General features: G+C 40.6%; 1 protein-coding gene across 1 annotated transcript in view; it reads right to left on the bottom strand.

The window, feature by feature from the left end:
* Positions 1-450: 450 nt before the first annotated feature.
* Positions 451-13,300, bottom strand: part of trmt44 (tRNA methyltransferase 44 homolog) — a 52,899-nt gene continuing 40,049 nt past the window's right edge. The window contains exon 6 of the mRNA XM_051115956.1: positions 451-9,628. Within this exon, the coding sequence (XP_050971913.1) occupies positions 9,417-9,628 (212 nt within the window). The 3' untranslated portion in view covers positions 451-9,416. The remainder of the gene's footprint in view (positions 9,629-13,300) is intronic.

Consider the following 13,300-nt stretch of genomic DNA (forward strand, 5'->3'; position numbering starts at 1 on the left):
AAAATACGGTCAAAAGCACTGCAAGCCTGTGAACAGTGATTTGCACACGAAAACAACAGTTTAAAGAACTGCAAAACGGATTGACTGCGTAGAACCAATCTGTATGTGTAAAAAACAAACTGTTGCAAATGTCTTGTGTATGTAGGACACAAAGTTGCCAAAATAATCCGATATGTACAGCTCCGTCTTTCTTTTATCTGCGCTTACACTTTTGGCACGATTCTCTCACTCACTGAGTTTTGCAAGCATGAGGGGGAGGGCGGGTCCACCACATTTTTGTAGCCAATCAAATGAGACTCTCGCGGACTCCATTTACTCTTATCTGATTGGTTCAATAAACACATCACATGCCAAATCATTTATCTTCATTTAGTTCTCGCTGCCGGTGGAATGGTACTTTTAATGTAGACATACATTAAAAATAAAATAAAAACACGATATAAGTTGTGTACCAGGCTATGTGTTCATCCTGAATTTCGAGCTGTGTCCTTTTCCTCCTCAACAGGCAATATATAGTTTACTGTAATATTGTAATTTTGATGATACTTAATACTAAAACTGCCACGGGGTATATTTTACCCGTGGCTGTTTTTAAATGTAGCCTACATAACAGACTTTGAATAAAACATTCATGTCTCCTAGTCATTGACTAAAATGACTGGGAGACTAAAATGGTGTAATTTACAATCCTCTAAAAATGGTTTAGATAAAAAAGATCAAAAAACGTGGCATTTATATTATGCATATATTTTCGTGCTGTCATTATCTTGCTACTTATGTTTTAATTGTAACTACATTGCTAGGTCAAAATTAGTAAGAAGGCGATTTATGGATGCTGAAGAGCATAGAAGCACTAAATGCCATTAGTCTGAGTCAGCATCTGACAGCTCATCTGACTGTGATATTTAGATGTTTCTTTATGAAAACAGTGGCATAATACACTGAAATAAAACGTTCTTTAGGCGTATAAAAACGGTAGTCGTGCTTGGGTAAAATTTACCCGCTGGAGGTTTTTAGGTGTACAGCGACCCCTGGCGGTGCTAGTGTTAAACATGTCCTAGTATCAGCACTAGCAGCATAATTTGTAATTTATAATAACATGCATAATTTCACCTGTCTGCTGATCAGGGACGACTCAAAATTTGGTTCAAGATAGTGAATATAATATTTATTTATTTATTTTTTTCACTTTAACGTTATAATTTAAGGGGATTTTACAATTTTTTTTTTTCAAAATCTTCAAAAATTTCAAAGTATACAATTGAGTGTTAAATACAACAAACAGAGATATGGTCTGGAAAATCATCAAATTCAGATTTATGTAGCTTTATTGTTATAGTAAAAAAGGTTTTACAAAAAGTATAGCACTCTGATATTATTGTTGAGCATTGTCACATATCACTTTGTAATGTTTAACATCAGCTATATATTAGGCTATATTATATGATATATGCATTTCAATATAAAGCCAAACCAATCCAATAATGTTAACACCAGCTAGCAATTCAGGATGAACACATGAGAGTCTAGCCTAATGGTACACACCTTATAAAGTATCATGTTTTAATTAAGTTGTTGTTTATTTATTTATTTTAACGTATGTGTACATTAAAAGTACCATTCCACCAGAAGCGAGCGGCAGCGAGAACTAAATGAAGATAAATGATTTGGCGTGTGATGTGTTTATTGAACCAATCAGATAAGAGTAAATGGAGTCCGCGAGAGTCTCATTTGATTGGCTACAAAAATGCGGGGGACCCGCCCTCCGCCTCACGCTTGCAAAACTCAGCGAGTGAGAGAATCGTGCCAAAAGTGTAAGCACAGATAAAAGAAAGACGGAGCTGTACATATCGGATTATTTCAGCAACTTTGTGCCCTACATACACAACAAGTCATTTAGAAATTTGCAAGTTTGTTTTTACACATACAGATTGGTTCTACGCAGTCAATCCGTTTTGCAGCTCTTTAAACTGTTGTTTTCGTGTGCAAATCACTGTTCACAGGCTTGCAGTGCTTTTGGCCGTATTTTAGCGAAAAGAACGTGCCAAAAGTGTAAGCGCGGAGAAATGGAAGTCAGAAGAATGCAGATCGTATTTATTTTGCTAAAGCATGAAGCTGCAGTTTCACAATACATGAATTACACTTACGAGTAACAGTAAAATGCTGCAAATCTTTTTTTTTTTTACGCTTGAAACACGATTTACACTTTTACAAAGCTTCTCTTGCGCATGCAAATTTAATTTACGCTTACAGTCTTATGTACACTTGCACAACACGTACTCTTCACATGCAAATCGTTATGGCATTATTTTATCTCCATAATAAGCGTTACTATACATACAAGTCTTAAGACACTTTCGTTTTGATCGCTACTGTAATAATAAGTGTTTATACCCAAACTATAAACTTTTATCCCAGTACTTCTATTATTTAAATGTCTGTAACACAGAAATAATGATTATAATGTGGTTGAAAAGACTGTTTGTGTTGCTCTTTCTGCCTTCACATTTACCCCGAAACGTGCTTCTCATGCTCCACTGACACTCGTGATGTGAAACAGTCCTAATACACATAGCTAAATCGTTGACATTCAGGAATAAGATCGCAGAATAAGATTTCAAGGATTAATTAGGCAGCTCTAATGTAAACACTGCAAAATGTTTTGGGAGGATATCGTCACAAGATCTCGCGAGACACAGATCGTCACATCCCTAGTGTCAGATAAAGATGAAGAGTGCCCACCACCCCCGTAACTGCTAAATACTGATGTACTTAGCAATGGCTATATAAATAAAAGCTGTGTAGTGTACTTTTTGCTGTTATGTTTTATCTGCTCTGTATGCTAGGCCTAATTGTTCCAGCTGTACCACATTTAAACACTCATAGTCTGACAATGAGTAGTTGAATGACTAACACCAAGACTACTTTATGGATATTACAGCAACTACATTACATTGCGTTAGACTAATACAAAATGCTGTTTTTGTTGAAGCTCATCCAAATACAGACGTGACAGGTGGAAATTTGTAGTATAAATGTCTCAGAGCTGATTCTGTCCTAAATATGGTCATTGTTTACATTTACATTTACATTTAGTTATTTAGCAGACTTCAGCGACTTATTTAATGACTTACAAATGAGGACAATGGAAGCAATCAAAATCAACTAGAGCAATGATATGCACATGCTATAACAAGTCTCACTTAACACGTCTCACTTAACACAGTATATGTAGCATGTGTTTTTTTTAATTATATAATAAATACAAATAAAACACAAAGCTAGTGTTTTTTTTTTTGTTTTTGTTTTTTTGTTATTTTTAAAGAAAACAAGCAGTAAATGAATAGAGTGCAAGTCTGAAAGGGACTTTTTTTTAAGAATAGAGTTAAAATAGAATAGTCAACATAGATGCTGTAAATAACTGTGTCTTACATGTGATATACGCATGTCTCATGTCTTAGCTTTAGCATAATTGTCCAGCCATTTTACCACCATGTTGTTCAGTGTTCAGAAGTCTATTAACATCTTACTATGGCCGTGGTGGGCTTGTTAACTTACTGTTAACTGTGAGGTACTTAGATACAGACTGCTTGTGCTAAGCTACCTAGGTATTTAATAAATGTTATAAATATTTATGTAATATCATTCTGACCAACCAGCTTCTTACTACAAGTTTGTTTTATTGAACAGTTCAATTAAGCTCAAATAAGAAACAGTGCAAATTTAAGTGACCAAATTCAAGACCAACTATGGTGACAGCATTGTGTGAGGTGGGGCTGATGGGTGCACACCATTTACATTAGAAAATGTTGGAATAGGACACGTATTGATACAGGGATTGGTAACAAACTGATTTGTCAAATTTGAAACCCCTAGCTGGTTCTGTGTTTACAGAAGGTGGAGCCACAGATCTGAAAAAATTGATTTCTAGGAGGAATAACAAGGTCTTAGGTTTAATACCCCCCAAATGCACATAGGTCAAACAGGCCTTTGTATTGGTCACACCAGATAATAAGGACTGCCTTGCTCATCTTTAAAATATGCCATTCAAGATAACAAGGAACTTTCAAATTCAACAAATAAGTGTGTCTTTATGCTCTATATTACATATGTTTCCATTGCTAATATGTGACCCCTGCTGAGGCCTGTCTGATCCATGCAGTTCATAGGCATGATATTAAGCTTAGACCTAGGGTAGACCCCATTGCGTACAGCGCCCCAGCCTGTCTTGGAAGCATTTGTTGTGACAACAGTGCGTCTGGACGCTTGTTCCAAGGGCAACTCTGGCTGTAGAAACAAAATGTCTCCCCAAGGGCTGAATTTTTTGCAACACAAAGGTGTGACGTTCACACGATACGTGCCTTGACACCATGCCCATCTCGGGACTCGGATATGAAGCCAGTGCTGCAGCGGTCTTATATGCATCAAGCCCAGTGGTGTGACTCCGGCTGAGGATGCCATGTGCCCCAGGAGCCTCTGGAAATATTTCAGGGGAGCCGCTGTTCTGAATCTGAGTGCTCTTACATACCTCAGCACTGACTGTGCACTGTCTTGGGAAAGAGGTGCAGTCATATTCACTGAGTCGAGGAAAGATATACTCTGTGCTGGGGAGAGTTTGCTCTTTTCCCTGTTGACCCAAAGTCCCAATCAGGCTAGATGGTTGAGACCGACATCCCTGTTGGTGCAAACCAATTTTTGTGAGTGTGCTAGGATAAGCCAGTCGTCGAGATAATTAAGAATGTGTATGCCCACTTCCCTGAGAGGGGCATGGGCAGCCTCCACGACCTTCGTAAAAACACGGGGCGACAGGGATAGGCCGAAAGGGAGAACCTTGTACTGATAAGCCCGACCTTCGAAGGCAAACCGCAGGAACAGCCTGTGTCTTGGAAGGATCGAGACATGAAAGTACGTGTTCTTCAAGTCTATTGCCACAAACCAGTCTTGAACCCTGACACGTGAGGATGTGTTTAAGGGTTAAAATTTTGAATGGGAGCTTGTGAAGAGCCGATTTAAAATCCTCAGATCTAAGATTGGTTTGAGTCCACCACCCTTCTCGGGGGCTGTAAAACCACTGCTTAATTTCGGCTGAGGGGACAGGCTCTATCGCATCCTTCGCCAGAAGAACTGCAATCTCTGCCCAGAGGACTGTAGCATTCTCGCCTTGAACTGAGGTGAATGCCACTGTACTTGGTCGGACGTCTTGCAAATTGAATTGCGTAGCCAACTCGAATGGTCCTGAGAAGCCAGCGATAGGGACTGGGATCTAAAAAGCTCTCTGCTAGGGGTCTCAAAGGAGTTACACCTGACGTACCTGGAGTGGGGGGATTATGGCTGGTTGGAACAAAATATCCTGTGGCTGGAGATGAAAAGTTTTGCTTGCTGAATTCGTTCGGTAAGAACCGGTCAAAGGATCGTTCGTGCCCAGAAGATCGTCTGAACGAATTCGACGTTTCAGAACATGAGGGAACACAAGACGTGTACCATGACATGTTCTGGTTGGAGAAGACGGCGTCCGACCGTCCTGTGGAAGGCCAGGAACGCTGTGAATAAGGCACAGAGAAGAAGGAAATTGCTCTTTTATACAGCCGGGATGGAGCCGAATCCAACGCTCGTCCCCTCGTTGAGTGTGGATCCTGGCAGGTCAACTGGTCCCTCTCCTCTGGGCTGCCTGTCTCAGGAACACTTTGAAGCCTGAGAGGCAGCTTCCTTGTAGCCTGTGGACGGCCTGGTGGTGCCACCTTCCTACAAGAACTAGACCGTTGGGCGGGTCTACCTGCAGGACCGACTTGTTGCGGGGCCTGAGCTGTTCTGGCAGGTACGTCAAGGCATGATGTGTTTGATGGCCTCCATCTGCTTTTTCACCGTGGAGAACTGCTAAGAAACTCTTCCATGGTGTCGCTGAAGTGACCAACCTGAGAAATGGGAGCGTCGAGAAAGCGAACTTTCTTAGCATCTCGCATCTCGGTCAGGTTTAGCCACAGGTGGCGCTCCTGGACCATCAATGTGGACATCGCCCTCCCCAGAGCCTGCGCTGTGACCTTCGTAGCTCGAGAGAGCAGTCGGTTGCAGAACGCAGTTCCTGCAGCAGCTCTGGATTGGGAACACCCTTGTGCAGATCTTTTAATACCTTGGCCTGGTAAACCTGCAGGATTGCCATGGCATGCAGGGCAGACACAGCCCAAGAATGCTAATTTGTCTTTCAATGCGTCAGATTCAACCTGAGATTCAAAACAATTCATCCTTGGCCCAGGTGAGAAAGATACCTGTCAGCTAGACACACAGAAAACAAGTGAAGGGTCTTTGGCTGAACAGACATACAGGCATTTGCCATTGTTTGTGCAAAAATATAATTTTTGCTTCTTCCATTTGCCCAAGGCATAACATGATCAACAGTGGGCCCTAAAAAGCGTTAGGACATTCTGAATAAAACTGAATTAGATACAAAATATCACCAAGTGGCTGAATTATTTTAAAGAAAGGGCATAAAGTACACTTTTCAAACAAAAAAATGTTATAAATTGAAATCTGCAATGTTTTAAATTCTAAAATAAGAAAGTAATGTCATGCCCGGTTTGGATAGAAAAACGTACTTTTTTAAATAAACAAGAACAAAAAAAGAATAGAGTGATGCAATGTAGTGAGAAAGAAGAAAGACAGAAAATACAAGAGAGGAAGTAGGAAGAACCGGAACCGGGAATTCAACCGGACCCGGGAACACTTCCCATAACACCCGATGTACTCAGTGCATCGTCAGAAGAATGGCATCTATGCTAATATTAGTCTGTTTCTCTCTTATTCCGAGGTCACATTAACCACCAGATCCAGTCCGTATCCAGATCAAATGGTCACTGCAGTCCCCCGGATCCAGTCCGAACCCAGCCCAGATGGTGGATCAGCACCTAGAGACGACCTCTACAGCCCTGAATGTCAGCGGAGTCCACATCAACTAGATGAGCCCCAGAGACGGATCCACAGTGAAGACCACATCACCTAGACGGCTGTCGGCACAAGACCACGGGAACTTTGGCCAGAGGAGAACTGGGCCCCCGACAGAGCCTGGTTTCTCCCAAGGTTTTTTTCTCCATTTGTCACCGATGGAGTTTTGGTTCCTTGCCGCTGTCGCCTCTGGCTTGCTTAGTTGGGGACACTTTCTCTTAACACAATATTGCATTTTATTTTATTGTTTTTGATTAACTACCTTTACCTAAAAAGTGAGTGTTTACTGTTGCCTTTGGCATTGTTGATGTACTGTTTCCTATTTAATACTGTACAGCCACCTTGTCAGAATTCTGTATTGTTAAAGGCGGTATATAAATAAAGGTGACTTGACTTGACTTGAAGACTGTGACCTTGTAGAAACACTCCTCACTGTGAAGTTCTGGAGTATGATTAACAGTTATAAACACCGTAGTAATGGACGGAATTAACTATCTGACAATCTGAAATCAAATAGACCTGTGCATTAAGGGATGCAGAGTAAATTCAGAGTAACATAACTACAGGAGCAACAAGTATGTGGTGGCTGAATATATTTAGCAGCATCAACAGATAAAATACATCATGCATTATTATTAAATATTTATTAATTTAATTAAGCTTCTAAATTGTGGTGTGCCGATTACTCATCAGAGTGAAAATGCCATCTGTTATGGTTCAAATCAGTGGAACTGAATGGAAGAACTCAATTTACCAACTTTATGACATTTAACTTGGTGTGACTTTCACTAACCATTAGCTAGGAGAAATGAAAAGTCCATCTGTGTGCCTGCCAGCATCATTATATGTACTGTGCATGTACATGTTTGCAGAGGATCTGGAACAATCCACTGACTAATGGGACAAAAAGAAGATGACTGTTAACATTAATAGAAAACAATAGTAAAAATAGCTATTCATTGCACTAAAAAAAAAAAAAAAAAAAAAGAGAGAGAATTTTTACACCTCATTTCAGACATCCACAGCCAAGAACAGAGCCAGTGACCTCAGAATGTTCACACTGGTTTCCTGTTTCTTCTCACAAACACACCCCACATTACAGCCAGTTATAACTTCAGACTCTCCTTTCTGCAGCTGCAAAAGCTAACGCAGTGTCTTATACAGTCATTTATTCAGTACAGACTTCATTTGTATAGTCTCGCTTGTTGCCACAACTGTGAGATGCATATTTGTAAAAACGTATTTAAAGTAGACAGCCTACACTATGCAGTAAAGGCAAGGCCAGGTGCATTCACACCTTTACTCACCCAGATTTAACTTTGGATTGTTAAATCTAACCCAGATTTAACAATTGTCTGGTTTGCTTAATTTGTGTCAAGTGTGTTTACAATTCCTTTGACTATAGAAAAACAAATGAAGCCCAGACTTCAATTCCTGTGGAAGCATATAGGCAGCAAAATTCATTTTGAAATGTATAATGCAAAATGACAATGAAATATGTAAAATGGCAATGCATTTCTATATTTAAATTTTCCCATACATATATGCAACATTTAATGCAAAATGAAAATTTAAATTCAGTTATATAATTTACACATGCCATTTAATTATCTAGGAAAGCGAACTGGCTCCTCAGTTGTCATCACATCTTTTAAAACGCGTTTCTGTGATTTGCTGAAACGAGGTTATGTATGTCAGTGTCCATCTGAATTGTTGTACTTTTTAGTTCTTTTTTTTATCTTTTCTTTCTACGATTACTATGTTGGTATTAAAAGGTAATCTGTAAGATTTTAATAGATAAATGCCACTATTTATAGGAGATAGGTGCCTGTTATTTTGAAATAAGTTTTCTCCTGCTTTGACTAGACAGGAAGTTTCTGTTTTGGTTTTACTTTGGCATATACTCATTTCTGAAGCTTGTGAAGTTGATCAAATACTCCTACAATAAATGAAAGTTTCCCACATTGTCCCTAGACTGGGATGTAACAGTGACTGTGACCTAATCTAATGTTTGTTCTGTTTAGATCAATCAGACTTATTAATGTACATCCATAATGCACACCTAGAGACTCAAGTGACTTCTACAAGAGGAACATCCTGTCCGCTGACATTTAAGCAGAGGGCAGTGACCCAGAGGTGGCCCAACCCCCCCACTTGGCCCTCTAAATTATTCATGCTTCTAACATTTACACGGCAAATCCCTCTCCCAACACATGCCTGTTCACGCTCCAGTTGGGGCATCTCATTACACAGTTCTGGATTTATTAAGCCTGGACGCAACTGGGCATGTTTAATTTGACATGTTTCTTGTACAACAGAAAAAACATTTAGTTACTTTCATACATGTAAAAATAAACCATATCTAATAAAAAGGTGCATCCTGGAAAATTAAAAATGAAACTAAAATATCTTTGAGTATATATATTTTTTCTAAATGTCAGGGTCACGTGATATTAATAGAGCCACTGTTTAGGTCAGAATCATCTTTGGGGGTTTTTCAAGTCAATCTCTCCATGAGCAAAGGCACAGTGCTCACGGGGCAGAGGGCATCCTTGGGGATGGTGGGTGTGGAACCAGCAAAGCCGGGTCTTCAGGGCACCTGAGGGAGGGGGTCTGCGCTTGGAGGTCACCCTAGAGCTTTGTGCCAGTGTATGCACCCTCCAGTCCCGAATAAAGACCCTTCCACCCTCCACTATGGAAAAAGAAACAGAAGCAGAAACAAAAGTCAGATATGAATGTCTTTACAACTTACTTGCAAGACTTAATAAATGAAAACCAGATAAGACTGTCAACTTAAGGGAACTCTTTTGAAGGGGTAATATTTTGTGGGGATTAAGTTTGTCTATAATGTTCACAAAAGCAGTATTTTCTTAGGAGCTAAGGAGCTTATATTAATCCTGTCCAAGCACATTCACACTTCGATATGGATGCTGTTCATCATCTTAAATTAACAGGGAATGGGGTCCATAAGCCAGGACTCAAACTCTGGACCCCCGAACAGAGGTGTAAAGTATTTGAGTAAATGTAATCAATTACTGTACTTGAGTATCTTTTTGAATATTTTGTAGTTTTACTGAGTATCAAAAAAATATTAGCAACTTCTACTCTCTACTTCACTACAGTTTTGAATGACTATCTATACCTTTTACTCCGCTACATTTAAAATCAGTTTTGCTGTTACACATTACATTTTGCATGGCACCTAGATTTTTCTGCAGCAGTTTATTTCCGCTACAAAATATGTGATACTGCCTACTACAGGGTACATAGTAGTACACATCTTATGTGTTTTGTCTATACACACCCAAAGTTGTGAATCAGTTATTTTATATATATATATATATATATATATACATACACACTGTTAAACTCAAATACTCTAAGACTTTTACTCAAGTTGCTTTGGAATTGGTGACTTGTAATTTATAGTGGAGAAATTTTCACTGTAAGGTGTCTGTGCCAACCGGAAGTATGGTTTTCAGGTACTTTGGGAACACTTACTTTCCTGCGATTTTGTCAACTTGATTGCATAGATACTATATAAACTGAACTGAGCTGGATGATGACATCTCTGATGACTTCAATGATGATCTACCTTTAACTAAAAAATGTCTCGGTTACGTATGGTGACCCTCGTTCCTTGATGGAGGGAACGGAGACTTTGTGTCGACTGTATGACACTAGGCATCGCTCTTGGGAGCCCAAACACCTCTGACATCATGAGAAAAGGCCAATGAAATTGTTGGCATGAAGGACACAATGTCTGCATTCCCTCCATCAGGAAACAAGGGTTACCAGACGTTCTGTCGTTCATCCCGACGTTGTGTCGAGTGTACGACACTTGGGGTCCCTATACTAAACGCCACAACTGTCAGACTGTATCACGAGTGTATGGGGGCACAGATATTAACAAGCCAACGTGTTAGAATAAAGCAACCCCCCCTGGTTGAGTGGGCTCACACTCCCAGTGGGCAGGGTAGACCCAGATTGTGCCCTTCCCCTGAGGGAGGAGATCCCTCCTCAGAGGAATGCGCCAGGGAGGAGTTGATGACAGGAGCACAAGTTCTGAGAACCAGGTCCTGTTGGGCCAGTATAGCTGAGGGGATAGGCTTCATCACACCCTTTGCCAGGAGGGTTGCGACTTCCACTTGAAGGACCGCAGCATTCTCGCCCTGAACCGAATTTGTAAGAGAATGCCACTGAACTTGAGCAGAAGCCTCGCAAACTGAATTGTGTAGCCGAGCCAGGTGGTCCTGAGAAGCCAACGGGCTCTGTTAGCAGTCTCAGAGGAACTACATCCGACATACTGAATGAAGGCTGAATGAAGCGAAAGGCGCTGTGATGAGAAGCCCCAAGGAACACTGAGTGCCTTGCCAATATGTGGAGACACCAGGTGAGCGCCCAACACATCCTGGTATGAGTCTCAGTGTCTGGCCGTCTCATGGAGGGCCATAGCGCTATAAGATAACCGAGAGTAGGAGAATATTGCTCTTACTGACCTTGTGGTGGCTGTCTGCCAGAGGACAGATGGCCGGAATGGGGCCAGATCCACCTCTCGTCCCTGCATTGAGAGTGGATCCAGGTAGGTCAGTTGGCCTGTCTTCCTGGAGTTGCTCGTCTCAGGAACACTTCAAAATCTATCAAGGATTCTTGGTAGCCTGCTGATGAGGTGGAGTTATCACCTTCCTGTGAGAACTTTGACCACTGGGCGGGTCTGGTTGCAGGCCCGGCTACTAAGGGCCTCAGCAGGTCTTGCAGGGGGCTGTCCTCAGTGACGAGCAAGATATATAGAGGCAAGATATATTGATGGCCTCTGCCTGCTTCTCCACCATTCTGCTTGGGAAACCTCCGTATGGCCCCTCGCTGGATCCCCATCGAGGGTGGTGAAGGAGGAGGAGTTGGTATATCGCGTTCTGGCTGAAAACAGAGCCTTCCGCTATTTCGTCAACTTCTCGTGCACCTCCGGGAAAACAGGCACTGGGAACAAGCTTGACGGTCATTACCCAGATGTCTATTGTCCAGCCGTGAAGGTATTTTGTAGTGGTATTTTATGAAGCGTGTTATAGTTAATGTTATCGTTAGGTAATAGACAGTTATACTATAATTGCAGTTATAATGTGAGAAACACCACAATAGCGAGCATAACCAGTTATACTATAATTGCAGTTATAATGTGAGAAACACCACAATAGCGAGCATAACCTGATACCAGTTGTCATATTTTTAAGTTTTTAGTCTTTCTGCAATCTTTCTCTCCCTGTAGGAGGTTGAATGAGTTTCAGTAAAGACTGCATTCAAGAAATACAATAAAGATTTATGCTGAATGCTATTGGTTGCCTTGTGTTTTTTTTTAAACATTATTTTAAACTTTTCTATTGGGTTAAATGCCATATTTGCTTGCCTTCTGTAATGTCCAAATACACATTCAAATGTATTTAACCCTAAATACTACACTAACTGTAATGTAAATACTAAGCATATTAGAAAATGTTATCTTTTAAATGGTCATTCATGGATCATTATTGCACATGTTATTTAGTACAAAAAACTCCTCAAAATATTAACTAAATAGAATTGAACTATATATTGCAATTGTTTAACTGAAAAAAAAGTTACACTTAAGATGTTTGGTCACATTTGACTGTCAAGGAGTATGAGAACATATTAATGCTGTCTATTTATCACTCCCCAGAATAAGATGTGATCGCAAAGCGTAGAGTAGTAATCAATACACAATCAATGCACAGTATGTGTTAATAATTACTCGAAAATGTTGCAAATATAGTGAAACTGCTGTCTATCCTACTTAAACCCATTCAAACATATTGACAGCACGGAGCTGTTTGGAACTATTGAGAGCTTCATGAACCACGTGCGGTGGCCAGATCAAAGCGTGTCACAACTCTTTGATTCTCAAACAAAAAGAGCATAATGAATCACACTTTGGCAGTTGTAGTTTTTATGTGTGCTGAAAAAAAGTAGAAGCAGTGAAAGAGGAAGGAATAAGAGCTGTTTTAATGCCACATCACCTTGATTTCATGTCGAATTTTTATTGGCTGGTCAGTAAACGTAGATCCTTACTCGCTTCCTATTGCTCTCCACTGACGCACATTGCTGCGGCCTCCTACCCGAAGTAGAAGGACTTGAGCGAGAAGCAGTCGAAGTGAGCCACGGCTTGTCATAAAAGCACACGACTCATGAGCAGAGTGTAATCATGGTCATGTTCTTGCAAACAGAACATGAACCATCAACGAGCGCTGCTTCAGTGTGACCATGGCACAACACTGAACATAACGATCGTGTCAATCGTTTGGGGGGAGGTAAAGCGGCAACCGGAAGGGCACGGAAGGAAAGGCATGTTTAT

This window comes from Labeo rohita, chromosome 7 (assembly GCF_022985175.1).
Source record: "Labeo rohita strain BAU-BD-2019 chromosome 7, IGBB_LRoh.1.0, whole genome shotgun sequence".
Taxonomy (NCBI): Eukaryota; Metazoa; Chordata; class Actinopteri; order Cypriniformes; family Cyprinidae; genus Labeo; species Labeo rohita.